This window comes from Pseudophryne corroboree, chromosome 3, assembly GCF_028390025.1.
Source record: "Pseudophryne corroboree isolate aPseCor3 chromosome 3, aPseCor3.hap2, whole genome shotgun sequence".
NCBI classification, from domain to species: Eukaryota; Metazoa; Chordata; class Amphibia; order Anura; family Myobatrachidae; genus Pseudophryne; species Pseudophryne corroboree.
The window spans coordinates 452,225,105-452,244,141 of record NC_086446.1 but is presented as its reverse complement, the minus strand read 5'-3'; the positions used below and the strand labels follow the sequence as shown (position 1 = coordinate 452,244,141).

Genomic DNA, 19,037 nt, shown 5'->3' with positions numbered 1-19,037 from the left:
ATAAGTTAAGAATTTTTTTAAACTCAATACATTGTTATAGAAAAGCACCCGAACTGGTTCATTCATTACATGCAGTTTTCAACATATGACTAATTAATTGACATGAGGCAGCTGTGAATTGGACATAAAAGTTGCAGTCATTTTTGATAAAAGAATACAGCACAGATTTGAAACATGTCCAAGAGAGCAGGCCTCTGAACTCCATACTGCAAGTAATATTTCTTTCACTGACTTCACACCTCCTGATGCATGGAGCTACACAGCAAACACAAGAAACGCATGTGACCTCCAGGAAACTCTGGTACACTTCACAGATTTCTTAGCAGAGGTCAGGTGGGAAAAAAATAGGATTTTAATACCTACTGGTAAATCCTTCTCTCTTAGTCAGTAGAGGATGCTGGGGATGCTTCAAGAACCATGGGGTATAGACGGGATCCGCAGGAGACATGGGCACTTTAAGACTTTAAATGGGTGTGAACTGGCTCCTCCCTCTACGCCCCTCCTCCAGACTCCAGTTATAGGAACTGTGCCCAGGGAAACGGACATTTTGAGGAAAAGGAAAGGATTAATTGTTAAACTAAGGGTGCGATACATACCCGCTCACACCACAAACATGCCGTACAACATGGCATTAAACAGAATTCCAGTCAACGGTATGAACAAAATCAGCAACAGGCTGACCATAACTGAAACACAACCTTTGTGTAACACAAGCAATAACTATGAAACAAGTACTGCAGATAGTGTCCGCACAGGGACGGGTGCCCAGCATCCTCTACGGACTAAGAGAAAAGGATTTACCGGTAAGTATTAAAATCCTATTTTCTCATACGTCCTAGAGGATGCTGGGGATGCTCCAAGAACCATGGGGTTTATACCAAAGCTCTAGAACGGGCGGGAGAGTGCGGATGACTGCAGCACCGATTAACCAAACAAGAGGTCCTCCTCAGCCAGGGTATCAAACTTGTAAAACTTCGCAAAAGCGTTTGATCCTGACCAAGCAGCAGCTCGGCAAAGCTGTATTGCCGAGACCCCTCGGGCAGCCGCCCAGGATGAGCCCACCTTTCTGGTAGAATGGGCCTTCACCGATTTCGGTAACGGCAATCCTGCCGTAGAATGAGCCTGCTGAATCGTATTACAGATCCAGCGTGCAATAGTCTGCTTGGAAGCAGGAGCCCCAATCTTGTTGGGAGCCCATAGGACAAACAGAGCCTCTGTTTTCCTAATTTGAGCCGTTCTGGTAACATAGATTTTCAAAGCTCTGACCACATCGAGAGACTTCGATTCCGCCAAGGCGTCAGTAGCCACTGGCACCACAATAGGCTGGTTTACGTGAAACGATGAAACCACTTTTGGCAGAAATTGCTGACGAGTCCTCAACTCCGCTCTATCAACATGTGAGACAAAGCCGCCAATTCAGATACCTGCCTTGCGGATGCCAAGGCCAACATGACTACTTTCCAAGTAAGGAATTTTAACTCAACCTTACGTAAAGGTTCAAACCAATGAGATTGCAGGAACAGCAACACCACATTAAGATCCCATGGTGCCAATGGGGGCACAAAGGGAGGTTGGATGTGCAGTACGCCTTTCACGAAGGTCTGAACTTCTGGAAGGGAGGCCAATTCTTTCTGAAGGAAAATTGAAAAGGCCGAAATTTGTACTTTAATGGAGCCTAACTTCAGGCTCGCATCCACACCTGCTTGCAAAAAATGGAGCAAACGCTGAAAATCCTCCGTAGGAGCCTTCTTGGATTCACACCAAGATACATATTTTCTCCAAATACGGTGGTAATGCTTTGCCGTTACTTCTTTTCTAGCCTGAAGAAGTGTGGGAATGACTTCACTGGCAATACCCTTTCGGGCTAGGATTTGGCGTTCAACCGCCATGCCGTCAAACGCAGCCGCGGTAAGTCTTGATACACGCACGGTCCTTGTTGTAACAGGTCCTCTCGTAGAGGAAGAGGCCAGGGATCTTCTATGAGCAACTCCTGAAGATCTGGATACCAGGCCCTCCTTGGCCAGTCTGGAACAATGAGTATCGCCTGAACCCTTGTTCTTCTTATGATCCTTATTACCTTTGGAATAAGTGGAAGTGGAGGGAACACATAAACCGACGGAAACACCCACGGTGTCACTAGGGCGTCCACCGCTATTGCTTGAGGGTCCTTGACCTGGAACAATGTTTCTGAAGTTTCTTGTTGAGGCGAGACGCCATCATGTCTATTTGAGGAATTCCCCAACGACTTGTCACTTCTGAAAAGACCTCTTGATGAAGACCCCACTCTCCTGGATGGAGATCGTATTTGCTGAGGAAGTCTGCTTCCCAGTTGTCCCCTCCTAGAATGAAGACTGCTGACAGAGCGCTTGCATGTCTCTCCGCCCAGCGAAGAACTTTTGTGGCCTCCGCCATCGCCGCTCTGCTCTTTGTTCCACCCTGGCGGTTTATGTATGCCACTGCTGTTATGTTGTCTGACTGAATCAAGACGGGCAGACCGCGAAGATGTTCCGCTTGCAGAAGGCCGTTGTAAATGGCCCTTAATTTTAGAATGTTTTTGTGCAGACAAGCTTCCTGGCTTGACCATTTTCCCTGGAAATTTCTCCCCTGTGTGACAGCTCCCCAGCCTCGGAGACTTGCATCCGTGGTCACCAGGATCCAATCCTGAATCCCGAACCTGCGTCCCCCCAGAAGGTGAGAACTGTGCAGCCACCACAGAAGGGAGATCCTGGTCCTGGAAGATAGGATTATTTTCCGGTGCATGTCCAGGTGAGACCCGGACCACTTGTCCAACAGGTCCCACTGAAACACCCTGGCATGGAACCTGCCATACGGAATGGCCTCGTAGGCCGCCACCATCTTCCCCAGCAACCGAGTGCATTGAAGAATCGACACTCTTGCCGGTTTCAGAATCTGTTTTACCATGTTCTGTATTTCCAGAGCCTTTTCCACTGGAATAAAGACTCTCTGTAATTCTGTATCCAGAATCATACCCAGGAACGACAGCCGTGTCGTCGGAACCAATTGTGATTTTGGCAAGTTTAGGAGCCAACCCTGTTGTGTTGTTGCATAATTGTCAGTGTCAAGTGACACCATAAAATCCCCATCCTCCAGACTGGAGATCACTGCTCGGAGAGATTCCATCTTGAATTTGAAATTTTTTAGAAAGAAATTGAGGGATTTTAGGTTCACAATCGGTCTTACTGAGCCATCTGGCTTTGGTACCACGAACAGAATCGAATAAAAACCCTCCCCCGTTGCGACGGGGGTACCATGACAATGACTTGATTTTGACACAGCTTTAGTATCGCAGCGCATACCACCTCCCTTTCTGGAAGAGAAGCTGGCAAGGCAGATTTGAAAAATCGGTGAGGGGGCACATCTTGAAACTCTAATTTGTACCCTTGGGTCACTATTTCTAATATCCAAGGATCCAGGGCCGAACGAGCCTAGACCTGAGTGAAGAGTTTGAGACGTGCCCCCACTGGTGCGGACTCCCGCAGAGGAGCCCCAGCGTCATGCGGTGGATTTGGTAGAAGCCGGGGAGGACTTCTGTTCTTGGGAACTTGCCACAGCCTGTGACCTTTTTCCCTTTCCTCTTCCTTTCACAGCAAGGAAGGAGGATCCTCATCCTTTTTTGTATTTATTGGGCCGAAAGGACTGCATCTGATAGTGGGGCGTTTTTTGTTGTTGCGCAGGAACATAAGGTAAAAATGACGACTTACCCGCTGTAGCCGTAGATACCAGGTCAGTGAGGCAGTCACCAAACAAGACACTACCGTTAAAAGAGACTCCCTAGCCTTCTTTGAGTCAGCATCAGCATTCCATTGATGAATCCACAATGCCCTTCTAGCCGAGACAGCCATGGCATTGGCCCTTGATCCCAAAAGGCCAATATCCCTTGCAGCTTCTTTTAAATATGCTACAGTGTCCCTGATATGACCCAGACTCAAAAGCACGTTATCCCTGTCCAGGGTATCTATCTCATATGACAACTTATCTGCCCATTTTTCAATAGTGCTACTCACCCATGCCGAAGCAACGGCAGGCCTGAGTAGCGAACCTGTAGTGACATAATTGGATTTGTGTATTTTCCTGCTTACGATCCGCAGGATCCTTTAGGGCTGCCGTGTCAGGAGACGGAAGCGCCACCTTCTTGGACAGACACGATAGAGCTTTGTCCACTGTGGGGGTTGACTCCCACTTTTCCCTGTCCCCCGAGGGGAATGGATATGCCACTGGGATTCTTTTGGGAACCCTGCACCTTGTCAGGATTTTCCCAAGCCTTTTCAAAAAGAGCGTTCATTTCATAAGAGGGAGGAAACGTTACCTCAGGTTTCTTTCCTTTAAACATACAGACCCTAGTATCAGGAACAGCAGGGTCCTCCGTGATATGTAATACGTCTTTTATCGCCACAATCATGTACTGAATGTTCTTAGCCAGTTTAGGATTTAATCTGGCATCACTATAGTCGACACTGGAATCAGAGTCCGTGTCGGTATCTGTATCTGCTATCTGGGTAAATGCGCGTTTCTGTGACCCCGAAGGGGTCTGAGCTTGTGACAATGCATCTTCCATGGATTTCCTCCATGTCTGGTTCTTAGACTCTGATTTATCTAATCTCTTAGTCAACCGAGCCACATTTGCATTCAAAACACTCAACATTCGGTGCCGACATGGTCACTCCCACCTCCTTTTCTGTCCCCACTCCGGCTTCCTCCTGGGAAGAGCACTCAGCCTCAGACATGTCGACACACACGTACCGACACCTACAATCACACTGGGCTATAGGGGACAGACCCACAGCAAAGCCTGTTAGAAAGACACAGAGGGAGTTTGCCAGCTCACAACCCAGCGCCCAACCCGGTACTGAGACTTTACATACAATGCCTCAGACCTGCTAGCGCTTTTATAAATAAATAGCACCAAATCTACTGTGCCCCCCCCCTTCCGTTTTGCACCGTTACTTGTACAGCAGTGTGGAGGTCAGGGCCAGCGTCTCTGCAGCTTCTGTGAAGAGAAAATGGCGCTGGTCAGAGCTGTGGGGACTAAGCCACGCCCCCTCACTGGCACGCTTCAGTCCCACTCAATTTAACATTTTTATACTGGCGGGGGTCTATATTGAGTGTCTAGGCACTTTACATATACTTTTGCCAGTCCTTTCAGGTCCCCATGCTGCCCAGGGCGCCCCCCCTGCGCCGTCAGTGCCGCTGTGTGATTGGGAGCATGGCGCGCGGCACCTCAGGACATGAAGTCTTTTTTTCTTCTTTTACTCACCCGGCTTCTTTCTTCTGGCTCTGCAAGGTGGGGGGTGACGCAGCGGCTCCGGGAACGAGCAGCTAGACGCGCCAAGTGATCGAACCCTCTGGAGCTAATGGTGTCCAGTAGCCTAAGAAGCAGAGCCTTTGAACTCACAGAAGTAGGTCTGCTTCTCTCCCCTCAGTCCCTCGAAGCAGGGAGCCTGTTGCCAGCAGTGCTCCCTGAACATAAAAAACCTAACATAAGTCTTTTTTCAGAGAAACTCAGTAGAGCTCCCCTGTTTGTGACCAGTCTCCCTGGGCACAGAATCTAACTGGAGTCTGGAGTTGGGGCATAGAGGGAGGAGCCAGTTCACACCCATTTAAAGTCTTAAAGTGCCCATGTCTCCTGCGGATCCCGTCTATACCCCATGGTTCTTGAAGCATCCCCAGCATCCTCTAGGACGTATGAGAAAACTTTGTGTTGCCGGCATGCAGCCAGAGTCCAGGGCTTTGTATATAATATAATCACCAGCTGAAATTATGTCATCACATTGGCATGTCATGACCCCTCATGCCAGTGTCTGTATCCAACCGAATGGTCGCCCGCAACCATGTCGACATGGTTCAAACTGTTGATAGGAACCAGATCGACAGATTCACAATGTTGACATCCATAATGAGGGGTGGGGGTGAGAGTTAAGCTAGGTGTACACTATCAGATTCTTTTGGCCCAATAATTGTATAGTGTGTACCTAGCTTTAGGCACTAGGGGGAGGTTGGGGTTAAGAAATAGTTATCGGAACACTGGTCCCCAAATGACTGTATTGGAACTGACCCTTACGTGACCTCTGGGACCAGGATGAAAATTACTGACCCAAAACCGCCACCACAAGACAATCAGGGACAGTTTATCCAGACAGTTCATCATGTTGACATACTATCTTGCAGACTTGATAAATACTGGCATGGTCACTGTCGACGTTCTTATCATATATGTCACTGTCAACATTCTTATGTCGACCCAATGACTGTCAACAAGTCATACCACACCCTCCGTGTCAATAATGCCCAGGAAAGGGAGTGGGTGGCGAGAGATACAGTGAGGGAAACTACAACAGGTAGAGAGAAACTGGAGCGAGGGAGGGGAGTGAGTAGAAAGTGTCAAGGCATGCGGGAGAAAAAGTGGGGAGAGTAAGAGGGGATGTGGATAAATGTTAGGTAATGTGTATTACAGCTGTTATTACTAAGTATTTACTCACCGGTAATTCTATTTCTCGTAGTCCGTAGTGGATGCTGGGTACTCCGTAAGGACCATGGGGAATAGACGGGCTCCGCAGGAGACTGGGCACTCTTTAAAGAAAGATTAGGTACTACATCTGGTGTGCACTGGCTCCTCCCTCTATGCCCCTCCTCCAGACCTCAGTTAGGGAAACTGTGCCCGGAAGAGCTGACATTACTAGGAAAGGATTTGGAATACAGGGTAAGACTCATAACAGCCACACCAATCACACCGTACAACTTGTGATAACTATACCCAGTTAACAGTATGAACAAAAGCTGAGCCTCATTCAACAGATGGCTCAGAACAATAACCCTATAGTTAAGCAATAACTAAATACAAGTATTGCAGAAGTCCGCACTTGGGACAGGCTCCCAGCATCCACTACGGACTACGAGAAATAGAATTACCGGTGAGTAAATTCTTAGTTTCTCGGACGTCCTAGTGGATGCTGGGTACTCCGTAAGGACCATGGGGATTATACCAAAGCTCCCAAACGGGCGGGAGAGTGCGGATGACTCTGCAGCACCGAATGAGCAAACTCAAGGTCCTCCTCAGCCAGGGTATCAAACTTGTAGAATTTTGCAAACGTGTTTGACCCCGACCAGGTAGCAGCTCGGCAAAGTTGTAATGCCGAGACCCCTTGGGCAGCCGCCCAAGAGCCCTCTTCCTCGTGGAATGGGCTTTTACTGATTTAGGATGCGGCAGTCCAGCCGCAGAATGTGCAAGTTGAATCGTGCTACAGATCCAGCGAGCAATAGTCTACTTAGAAGCAGGAGCACCCAGCTTGTTGGGTGCATGCAGGATAAACAGCGAGTCAGTATTTCTGACTCTAGCCGTCCTGGAAACATAGATTTACAGGGCCCCGACTACGTCCAGCAACTTGGAATCCTCCAAGTCCCGAGTAGCCACAGGCACCACAATAAGTTGGTTCAAATGAAACGCTGATACCACCTGAGGGAAAAATTGGGGACGAATCCTCAATTCTGCCCTGTCCATATGGAAGATCAGATAAGGGCTTTTACATGACAAAGCCGCCAATTCTGACACACGCCTAGCCGAAGCCAAGGCCAAAAACATGACCACTTTCCACGTGAGATACTTCAACTCCACGGTCTGAAGTGGCTCAAAACAATGTGATTTTAGGAAATCCAACGCTACGTTGAGATCCCAAGGTGCCACTGGAGGCACAAAAGGGGGCTGAATATACAGCACTCCAGTAACAACGTCTGAACTTCAGGTAGCGTCTTTCCTAGCCTTTAACAGCGTAGGAATCACTTAATCTGGAACGCCCTTTTCCGTTAGAAGGCTTGGCGGTTGAACGCCGGATCCTAACGCAGCCGCGGTAAGTCTTGGTGTTCAAGGATTTCAATTTTAGAATGGGTCTCACCGAACCGTCTGGTTTCGGTATCACAAACATTGTGGAATAGTAACCTCATCCCTGTTGAAGGAAAGGAACTTTGATTATCACCTGCTGGAGGTACAGCTTGTGAATTGCCGCCAGTACTAACTCCTTTTCCTTGGGAGTAGCAGGCAAAGCTGATTTGAGGTAACGGCGAGGGGGAGACGTCTCGAACTCCAGCTTGTATCCCTGAGATACCTGTATAGCCCAGAGATCCACCTGTGAGCGAACCCACTGGTCGCTGAAGTTCCGGAGACGGGCCCCCACCGCACCTGGCTCCACCTGTGGAGCCCCAGCGTCATGCGGTGGACTTAGTGGAAGCAGGGGAGGATATTTGTTCCTGGGAACTGGCTGTCTGGTGCAGCTTTTTCCCTCTACCCCTGCCTCTGGGCAGAAAGGACGCGCCTCTGACCCGCTTGCCTTTCTGAGGCCGAAAGGACTGTACTTGATAATACGGTGCTTTCTTAGGCTGTGAGGGGACCTGAGGTAAAAAAGTCGACTTCCCAGCTGTTGCTGTGGACACGAGGTCCGAGAGACAGTCCCCAAACAATTCCTCACCCTTATAAGGCAAAACTTCCATGTGCCTTTTAGAATCAGCATCACCTGTCCACTGCCGAGTCCATAATACTCTCCTGGCAGAAATGGACATTGCATTAATTCTAGATGCCAGCCGGCAAATGTCCCTCTGTGCATCTCTCATATATAAGACTACGTCTTTAATATGCTCTATAGTTAGCAAAATAGTATCTCTGTCAAGGGAATCAATGTTATCTGACAGGGAATCAGACCACGCTGCTGCAGCACTACACATCCATGCTGAAGCAATAGCAGGTCTCAGTATAGTACCTGAGTGTGTATACACAGACTTCAGGATAGCCTCCTGCTTTCTATCTGCAGGCTCCTTTAAGGCGGCCGTATACTGAGACGGCAGTGCCACCTTTTTTGATAAGCGTGTGAGCGCCTTGTCCACCCTAGGGGATGTCTCCCAGCGTAACCTATCCGTTGGCGGGAAAGGGTACGCCATTAGTAACCGCTTAGAAATCACTAGTTTCTTATCTGGGGAACACCACGCTTCTTCACACAATTAATTTAACTCATCAGATGGGGGAAAAGTCACTGGCTGCTTTTTCTCCCCAAACATAATACCCTTTTTTGTGGTAACCGGGTTAATGTCAGAAATGTGCAACACATTTTTCATTGCCGTAATCATACATTGGATGGCCCCTTGTGGATTGTACATTTGTCTCATCCTCGTCGACACTGGAGTCAGACTCCGTGTCGACATCTGTGTCTGCCATCTGAGGTAGCGGGCGTTTTTGAGCCCCTGATGGCCTCTGAGATGCCTGGGCAGGCGCGGGCTGAGATGCCGGCTGTCCCAAAGCTGCGTCATCGAACCTTTTATGCAAGGAGTTGACACTGTCGGTTAATACCTTCCACATATCCATCCACTCAGGTGTCGGCCCCGCAGGGGGCGACATCACACTTATCGGCACCTGCTCCGCCTCCACGTAAGCGTCCTCATTAAACATGTCGACACAGCCGTACCGACACACCGCACACACACACACAGGGAATGCTCTGATTGAGGACAGGACCCCACAAAGTCCTTTGGGGAGACAGAGAGAGAGTATGCCAGCACACACCAGAGCGCTATACCTGTATAACAGTGGGATATACACTATACACAAAGTGAATTTTCCCCCTATAGCTGCTTATATCACAATTTGCGCCTAAATTTATGTGCCCCCCCTCTCTTTTTTACCCTTTCTGTAGTGTATACTGCAGGGGAGAGCCTGGGGAGCGTCCTTCCAGCTGAGCTGTGAAGAGAAAATGGCGCTGGCTGTGCTGAGGAAGATAGCCCCGCCCCTTCAGCGGCGGGCTTCTCCCGCTTTTTATAATGTTAATGGCGGGGGTTTTTGCACATATACAGTGTTATACACTGTATTATGTGCTTTTTGTGCCAAAAGGTATACAAATTGCAGCCCAGGGCGCCGCCCCCCCCCCCCCCCCCAGCGCCCACCAGTGACCGGAGCGTGTGGTGTGCTGTGGGAGCAATGGCGCACAGCTGCAGTGCTGTGCGCTACCTTATTGAATACCGGAGTCTTCTGCCGCCGATTTTTCCCCGGAATCTTCCGTCTTCTGGCTCTGCAAGGGGGACGGCGGCGCGGCTCCGGGAACGGACGATCGAGGTCGGGCCCTGTGTTCGATCCCTCTGGAGCTAATGGTGTCCAGTTGCCTTAGAAGCACAAGCTAGCTGCAAGCAGGTAGGTTTGCTTCTCTCCCCTAAGTCCCTCGTAGCAGTGAGTCTGTTGCCAGCAGATCTCATTGAAAATAAAAAACCTAACAAATACTTTCTTTATAGTGAACTCAGGAGAGCCCACTAAGTGCATCCAGCTCAGGCCGGGCACAGATTCTAACGGAGGTCTGGAGGAGGGGCATAGAGGGAGGGGCATAGAGGGAGGAGCCAGTGCACACCAGATGTAGTACCTAATCTTTCTTTAAAGAGTGCCCAGTCTCCTGCGGAGCCCGTCTATTCCCCATGGTCCTTACGGAGTACCCAGCATCCACTAGGACGTCAGAGAAATATAATTTACAGAGGTCCATGCACTGCCTTGTGCTTCAAAGAGATTTGTATTTAATTTTATTGTAAAACTTTTTTTTAATAGTACTGTATTGTTATAAATGTGAGTTACACAAAATGTATTAGTTATATCTTGTGCCATTTACCTACAGTAATTGAAGAGTTTAAAATAAACAATATGCAGAGATGCCCTCATACATCATTGTCACAGTCGTTTGAATGTGCATCTTAGTCGCACATTCATTTTATGTGCAACACACATCTGTTTCCAATGAGTCTGAATATGTATAGAAAGTGCTACAATGCAGTGGCTGCGTCTTTTTCTCACTCCAACTTTTTCTTTCATCTAAGACCTTGTACATGTTTAAATCTAATTTATGTGCTGTGAAGGTCGCAGCCCAGCGTCTCTAGTACACTTGGAGCTGTGCTCTGCTGTGTCTGCAATGTGATTAAGATGCACTACAGGTTGAGAATACCATATCCAAATATTCCAAAATACGGAATTTTTTGAGTGAGAGTGATATAGTGAAACCTTTGTTTTCTGATGGCTCAATGTACACAAACTTTGTTTAATACACAAAGTTATTAAAAATATTGTATTAAATGACCTCCAGGCTGTGTGTATAAGGTGTATATGAAACATAAATGAATTGTGTGAATGTAGACACACTTTGTTTAATGCACAAAATTATTGGCCAAAATGACCTTCAGTCTGGGTGTATAAGGTGTATATGAAACAAATACATTCTGTGCTTAGACTTAGGTCCCATCACCATGATATCTCATTATGGTATGCAATTATTCCAAAATACGGAAAAATCCAATATCCAAAATTCTTCTGGTCCCAAGCATTTTGGATAAGGGATACTCAACCTGTGTTTAAACAAAAAGTGGCTCCGCTACACCGGTTGGAGCAGCTCAGTCGCACCATATGGCATATTAGGGCTTTGTGTATGAAGACATACCTTTACAGAGCAGTATTATTTTGTTTTCTTTCTTTAGGTTTTGCAGAAGCATGGTGTGCCTCTCCTTAAACAGCGGAATAAATTTAATAGACAAGTGGGTTTTTTTTGCCTAACCTCCATAGCCCACACTCTAACCAGAGGTCATGACGCAGCGTACTCCAGATGGATGATAGAGGAAGACAATTGTGTGGATACAAAAAGGAAAAAACAGTGCCTGAGGGGCTATATTTTCTGTTAACCTAGAGGGAATGTTAGAGGTATTCCACTAAATGTAACCTTATGTTCCTTTAGAACAGGGGTGGACAAATGCCATGAGCCTACTGTATACAACTGGACAAAACGATAACCCCAAAAACAGATGCATTTTATTTTCTTTAAAAAAAAAAAATCCGAGAGCTTTTTCCTTTCCATTCTTAGTACAATGTAAGAATTTTAAGAATGGTGTCATGCACTTTTAAACATTGTACAAGTAGTGACAATTTTACAAAGGGAGAAAATGGCAGGTAAAAGCCTCCTCTTACCGTATGGAGATAAACTAAAATGCACATTTTGTTGTGCCGACTTCGGAATGTGGTCACTTCTGATACAACGCGAGGTCAACAGGAAGATCCTGACTGACCTATAGAAGGAATTGCTAGGACACTGCAAAAGAAAGTGGTCACTATCCCATTACTGGTCAATAAATGGGGTTGAGACTTCCCAATAAATTAAAAGAATGTATTGATCTACATACAGCTTTATGTGGAAGTTATGCTATCTCAGAGCAAATGTATCATTGTGCAGTCTGTGGATGAATGGGGCAAATTGATGGGTAACAAGCTGCTGAGCAGTGAAAGTATTCACTACCCTCGCTTTTTTCTTTAGCTCATTAACTACGGAACCCAAAAATGCCTTTGATATATCCAGTTAATCCACTCTTTGCTTTCTGCTCCAGCTTGTCCTCCAGAGATGGCAGAGTCACGTGATTTAAGGCCAGGTCAAAGAAGAGTGGTTTGCAGGGTATGGGACGGAAGTCTGGAGGAAAGTGCACCAGACGGGCATGTTTGGTCACTAGAGAGGCGTCCAGGGAGAAGTTATCTAGACATTCTGAGAGAGGCTGCAACAGATCAGAAAATGGCAGGATTAAAAATAAAAACAGATTTAACGTCTGCTCCAATCATTTTTATTACATTATGCATGTTTTTCACAGGATAACAAATGTAAGCATTTCCCTTTTACAGAGAGATAAAATATGATAAGCCATTAAAATGCTAATTAGACTTTTGTAATACAGGTTGAGTATCCCATATCCAAATATTCCGAAATACGGAATATTCCGAAATACGGACTTTTTTTGCGTGAGAGTGAGATAGTGAAACCTTTGTTTTTTGATGGCTCAATGTACACAAACTTTGTTTAATACACAAAGTTATTAAAAATATTGTATTAAATGTTCTTCAGGCTGTGTGTATAAGGTGTATATGAAACATAAATGAATTGTGTGAATGTAGACACACTTTGTTTAATGCACAAAGTTATAAAAAATATTGGCTAAAATTACCTTCAGGCTGTGTGTATAAGGTGTATATGAAACATAAATGCATTCTGTGCTTAGATTTAGGTCCCATCACCATGATATCTCATTATGGTATGCAATTATTCCAAAATACAGAAAAATCCCATATCCAAAATACCTCTGGTCCCAAGCATTTTGGATAAGGGAGACTCAACCTGTATCTCTAATATGACTATATGTTAAGCAGAGCCCTATTATTGTGTTTGTTCCAAATTATTAAGTGTGATTGAGTAAGCTGGCACTTTATAAGTAACAATAATATATATTTTTTGTTCTTTACCTATACAATTTTTACTTATGTAGACATACACTTTGAGAGGATAATGGTTGTATCTACAGACGACCATTTATGTGGTTTAACCATTGGAATAGCTGGAGAGTGACAAAATAAAACCATTTCCAATAATGTGTCATCCCAACATCATTGTGTTTAAACTCAAGTGCAGGGAGAGGTTTATGCTGGGTGGTGAGGGAATGATGTGCTGGTGGAGATGGCGTGTTTACAGTTAACTGAAGACTACAATCTACATGTGCTCCATTCCCCTGCAAATATTTTCCTGCCCAGAGAAATGATGGTGATGGTAAACTTACCTTGTTCTCCTTTGTCAGAGAGGGTGAAACCTCTTCTGAGGTGTCTGTTGAGTCTGAAAAAAAAAAAAAAATAGTAATGTTAAGCATCGCTATAAAAAAAAGGCGAACAAAACACATGTAGAAACAAAGTACTGAAACAGAAAGAAAACCCAACAGATATGGGAATATTTTCTACACGTATTTTCTCATAAAAAGTGTGACCAATTCTACTTTACTGGACACAGAGCAATTAGTGTACTACTAAAAAAAAAAAAAAAAAAAAAACGGTTAGGAGTAGCAGTTACCCAACGAGACGGCTAGAATAATAAAAAAAAAAAAACACAATAGGAGAAAGACTGTCAATAACCAAAACCCTGCAAAACCGAGCATGAGGGAGGAAATGCAGAGTCCCCCAGACTGCTTAAGAGAAAAGTATGTAGCAGTAAGTGACCAAAATTTTTCTCTGGCACCAAGGCTGAGGGACACTGGACCATGGGACACTCAACAGCTGCCCTGAGGGTAGAGAACGCTCAGGCTGCCTGACCGAACAGCTGTACGCTCAAAGTGGGCATCACCAGAGGCAAAACAGTAAAAATTAGTTAACATGTAGACAAGAAGACAAAGTAGCTGCATAACAGACCATTTCTGCTGAGGCATGGTATAGCGCTGCCCATGAGGTTGCCACCACCTTAGTGGAATGTGCCAACACCCGGTTTGGTGCTGGTCACCCCGCACTAAAATAGGCTTGACTGAGCGGATCCAACGCGCAATGTTCTCCTTTGTAGCAAGGCAATCGTGTTAATATGCGTCGTAAAGAAATAAGAATATGTGGGTGGACAGAAGAAGTCTTGTCAATGTAAATCCGAAGAGCTCAAACTACGTCTACCAGAGCTAGACCATCCCGGCCCAGGGAAGTTGAAGGAGGAAAAACTGGAAGGATAATTTCCTGGTTTAAGTGGAAGGCAAAAAACAAACTTCGGATGGAATGCAGGAACTGTACGGAAAACCGCTCAATTGTCATGGAATATGAGAAAGGGCGGCTTGCAAAACAAAGCTCCCAAGTCGGCCACACACAAAGCTGAGGTAATAGCCAAAAGCAAGACCAGCTTCCAAGTAACACACTGAAGATCTGCTGAATCTAAATGCTCAAATGAACCCTTCCCTGTTCACATCACAAGATGAAGATTTTCCATACTCTGTGGCAACTGCTTGATGAAACCGGTTTCCAGGCTTGCAGCATAGTATGAACTACAGAGAGAGAAAAACCTTTAGCCTTCAAAACCTTGGTCTCAAAAGCCAGGCCGTTAAAGCTAACCGAGGGAGGTACTTGTGTAGAAATGGAGCCTGCAGCAGCAGGTCTGGTCGTAGTGGAAGATGCCACCTGGGATCAGTCTACGTGGCCAGTCTGGAGCCACTAGGATTACAGTCACCCGCTGATCCTTGATGCGCTTGAGAACCCTAGGCAACATTGGGGTCGGAGGTAACAGATATGTTAGATGAAAATCCCAGGGAACAGTCATGGCATCCATTGCAAAAGCCAGAGAGTGCTGGGATCTTGCACAAAACTATGGAACCTTGAAGTTGTGTCAACAGTCCATGAGATCCACCTGCCGGAGGCCCCACTGACTAACTAATTGATGGAAGACATGTGGATTGAGAGACCACTCCCATTAGTAAAAAAAAAGGCCTCTACCTAGGAAAGAATGCAGGATGCCTCCACCATTGCTGCCATGCTCTTTGTGCCTCCCTGATGATTTACATATGCCACCATCGATGCGTCTGACTGAATATGAACCTGCCATCTATCTAGGACGCACCGGGCTCTCAAGAGAACCAGAAAAAAGGCTTTGAGCCGTCTCAGACAATGACCAAAGGACTTGGAGCCGTAGATGTAACTTCACGGCTCCCAAACCTAGGAGACTCATGTCCGTGGTGACCTAATCCGGAGTATTCAATTATCGTCCCTAGAGAAGATCATCGTACAGTAGCCACCAATGGAGAGACTGAAGAGTGCTGTTGGATGTAATGAGAAATGAGGAATGCCAAGCATCCTGTCCAAGTTTGGAGAATTTCCCACTCGAACCTGGCATTCTGAAAGGTGGAGAGCATCGTGGACAACAACTTCATGAACAACAAGAAAAACGGGCAAGGCACCAACAGTACCGTTGCGATCAAGTTCTGTAAGGTCCGTGCTTTGGACTCCGGCAAGAATTCTCTGGAAAGAGTTGTAGAAGACCACCCCCCAGAAACGGAAGGCGCTAACAAGAAATTAGGTGAAACTTCTCTAATTTCAGGATCCAGTCATGATCCTGAAGTACCTGTATTGTGCGATCTAGGTGTTTTTGTAACTGTGAAACAGAATCAGCTTTCACAAGCAGATCGTCCAAAGAAGGTTATGACTGTCATACCTTCTTTGCACAGCAAACTCACCATTACCGGCATAATCTTGGTGAAAACGCATGGAGCTATGGCTATACCGAATGATAGGGCCTGGAATTGACAGTGATCAGATCAGACTGTAAAACGATGGAGAGAAATATGACCTGCCCAAACTGGACCATGAAGATATGCTTCCTGACGTCCAGTGAGGCCACAAATTTCTATGCTGTGGGTCACTGATAGGAGGTTTCATTTGAAAATGATCAAACCACAACCTACTGTATTGTTCAAGGTGCAAAGATTCAAGTATGGGCAAAATTAGCCATTTGGCTTCCAAACAAGATGGAGTAAAAATAGGAATTTAATACCTACCGGCAATTTCTTTTCTCGTAGTCCGTAGGGGATACTGGGATGGTATTAGTACCATGGGGTATAGATTGGGTCCATTGGAGCCTGGCACGTTAAGAAATCTTAAGTGTGTACTGGCTCCTCCCTCTATGCACCTCCTGCAGAATCTAGGTCTAGTCTAGGAAAACGGTGCTGGAGGAAATGGACATACTTTGAGAAAAGGAAAATAGACAAGAATAGCGGTGAGGCAACAAACCAACACACAACAGTAACAAGGATAGCAACGCTAACCACAACAAGAACAGGGACAGCAACAGCAGACACAACCAAGAATACTTACAACAAGGTAAGCAGGAAACACGAAGCACTGAGGCGGGCGCCCAGTATCCCCTACGGACTACAAGAAAAGGAATTACCGGTAGGTATTAAATTCCTATTTTCTGTAACGTCCTAGGGGATACTGGCATGGTATTAGTACCATGGGGAAGTCCCAAAGCTCCCAGAACAGGTGGGAGTGTGCCGAGACTCCTGCAAAGCCGATTGACCAAACTGAAGGTCCTCACAGGCCAAGGTATCGATCTTATAGAACTTCACAAACGTGTTTGAACCAATCCGAGTAGTTGCTTGGCACAACCGTAAGGCCAAGACACCACGGGCAGCCGCCCAGGAAGAACCCACCGACCTAGTGGAGTGGGACCGAATAGAACTCGGCAGTGGCAACGCTGTCGAAGAATAAGGTTGTTGGATAGGCATCCTGATCCAACGAGCAATGGACTGCTTGGAAGCAGGACATCCAATCTTGGTAGCATCGTAAAGGACAAAGAGTCAGTCTATCTGTGACGAGCTGTCCTTTTGACGTAAATCCTCAAAGCCCGAACTACATCCAGGGACTTTGGAGCAACAGACGTGTCAGATATCACCGGAACCACTATCGGTTGATTTATGTGAAAAGCAGACACCACTTTCGGTAAAAGAATATGGACAAAGCCAAAATCTGAACTTTGATGGAGCCTAACTTGCCTGCTTGCAGGAAGAGCAGGAAACTGCTAAATTGAAATTCCACAGTAGAATATTTTCTGACCTCACACCAAGTAACATATTTCTTCCAGATACAGTGGTAATGCTTTGACGTGACCACCTTTCGGGCTTGGACCATAGTCGGGGAAAACCCTGGAGGGAAGACCTTTTCTGGCTAGAATCTTCCTTTCAACTTCCATGCCGTCAAACACAGCCGCAGTAAGTCTGGATAGACAAATGGCCCTTGTTGAAGATCTTTGAGAAGCGGTAGAGGCCAGGGCTCTTCTAACCAGGTCTCTCGGAGGTACGCATACCAGGCCCGGCGAGGCCAATCCGGGGCAATTAGAATTGCTTGAACGCTTTCCCGTCTGAGTCTTTTTAGAACTATGGGACTTAGGGAAATTGGAGGGAACAGATAGATGAACTGGTGAGTCTACGGCGCCTTCAGAGCGTCCACCACTGCAGCCTGCGGATCCCTCGTCTTGGAACAGTAGCGGCACAGCTTCTTGTTGAGACGAGAAGCCATCATGTCTATCAGTGGGCAGCCCCACCACTGAACCAGCTGTTGAAACACCTGAGGGTGAAGGCCCCATTCCCCTGGATGGAGGCCATGTGTGCTTCTCAGTTGTCCACTCCTGGAATGAATATGGCCGACATGGCCCTTTCGTTGGCTTCCGCCCAGAGGAGTATCCTTGACACTTCTGGCATTGCGGCCCTGCTTTTTGTTCCTCCCTGTCAGTTTATGTATGCCACTGCCGTGGTGTTGTCCGACTGGACCTGTATGGACTGATGTTGGAGGAGAGAGGTGGCTTGTAGAAGGGCATTGTAAATCGCCCCGAGTTCCAGAACATTTATCGGAAGAGAAGACTCCTGACTCGACCACCTCCCTTGGAACTGAGCCCCTTGAGTCACAGCACCCCAACCGCGGAGGCTCGCATCCATTGTCAACAGAGTCCAAAACTGGATTCCGAAACGTCGATCCTCCACTAGGCAAGAGATTTGTAGCCACCATAACAGGGAAATCCTCGTACTGAATTGCCTTGTAGGAGGCCACCATCTTTCCTTGTAGGTGGATGCATAGGTGCACCAAGATTTTGCGGGGCTTGAGCAAGGAACAGACCATAGCCTGAATTATCAAGGCTTTGTCCATAGGGATAAATACTTTCTGAGACAGTGTGTCCAGTATCATCCCCAGGAACTGAAGTCTCTGCGACGGATGCAGGTGTGATTTTTGTAAATTTAGGATCCACCCGTGGTCCGTAAGAAGACGCGCAGCCAGGTTGATGCTTTGCAACAGACGCTCCCTGGACACCGCTTTTATGAGGAGATTGCCCAAGTAAGGGACTATGTTCACTCCCATCATGCGGAGTTGCAGCATAATTTCCGCCATAACTTTTGTGAACACACTCTGTGCCGTGGAGAGGGCAAAAAGTAAGCTCTTGAACTGGAAGTGGCCGACCTGTAATGCGAATCTGAGAAAAGCCTGATGAGGTGGCCTATCGGGATGTGCAGGTATGCATCTTGGATATCCAGGGATACCAGGAATTCCCTTTTATCCAGGCCAGTAACCACCGCTTTTAGAGATTCCACCTTGAACTTGAACACACGTAGATACGGGTTCAGAGATTTGTGGTTCAAGATTGTCCGTACCGAACCGTCCGGTTTCGGTCCCACGAATAGGCTTGAATAAAATCCTTTGCTTC

General features: G+C 46.6%; 1 protein-coding gene across 1 annotated transcript in view; it reads right to left on the bottom strand.

Moving 5' to 3' along the window:
- Positions 1 to 11,808: 11,808 nt before the first annotated feature.
- The window catches only part of SRP68 (signal recognition particle 68), a 137,862-nt gene continuing 130,633 nt past the window's right edge, over positions 11,809 to 19,037 (bottom strand). Inside the window, exons 15-16 of the mRNA XM_063960561.1 lie at positions 13,612 to 13,664; positions 11,809 to 12,561 (exon numbers count right to left, since the gene is read on the bottom strand). Of these exons, the coding sequence (XP_063816631.1) occupies positions 12,334 to 12,561; positions 13,612 to 13,664 (281 nt within the window). The 3' untranslated portion in view covers positions 11,809 to 12,333. The remainder of the gene's footprint in view (positions 12,562 to 13,611; positions 13,665 to 19,037) is intronic.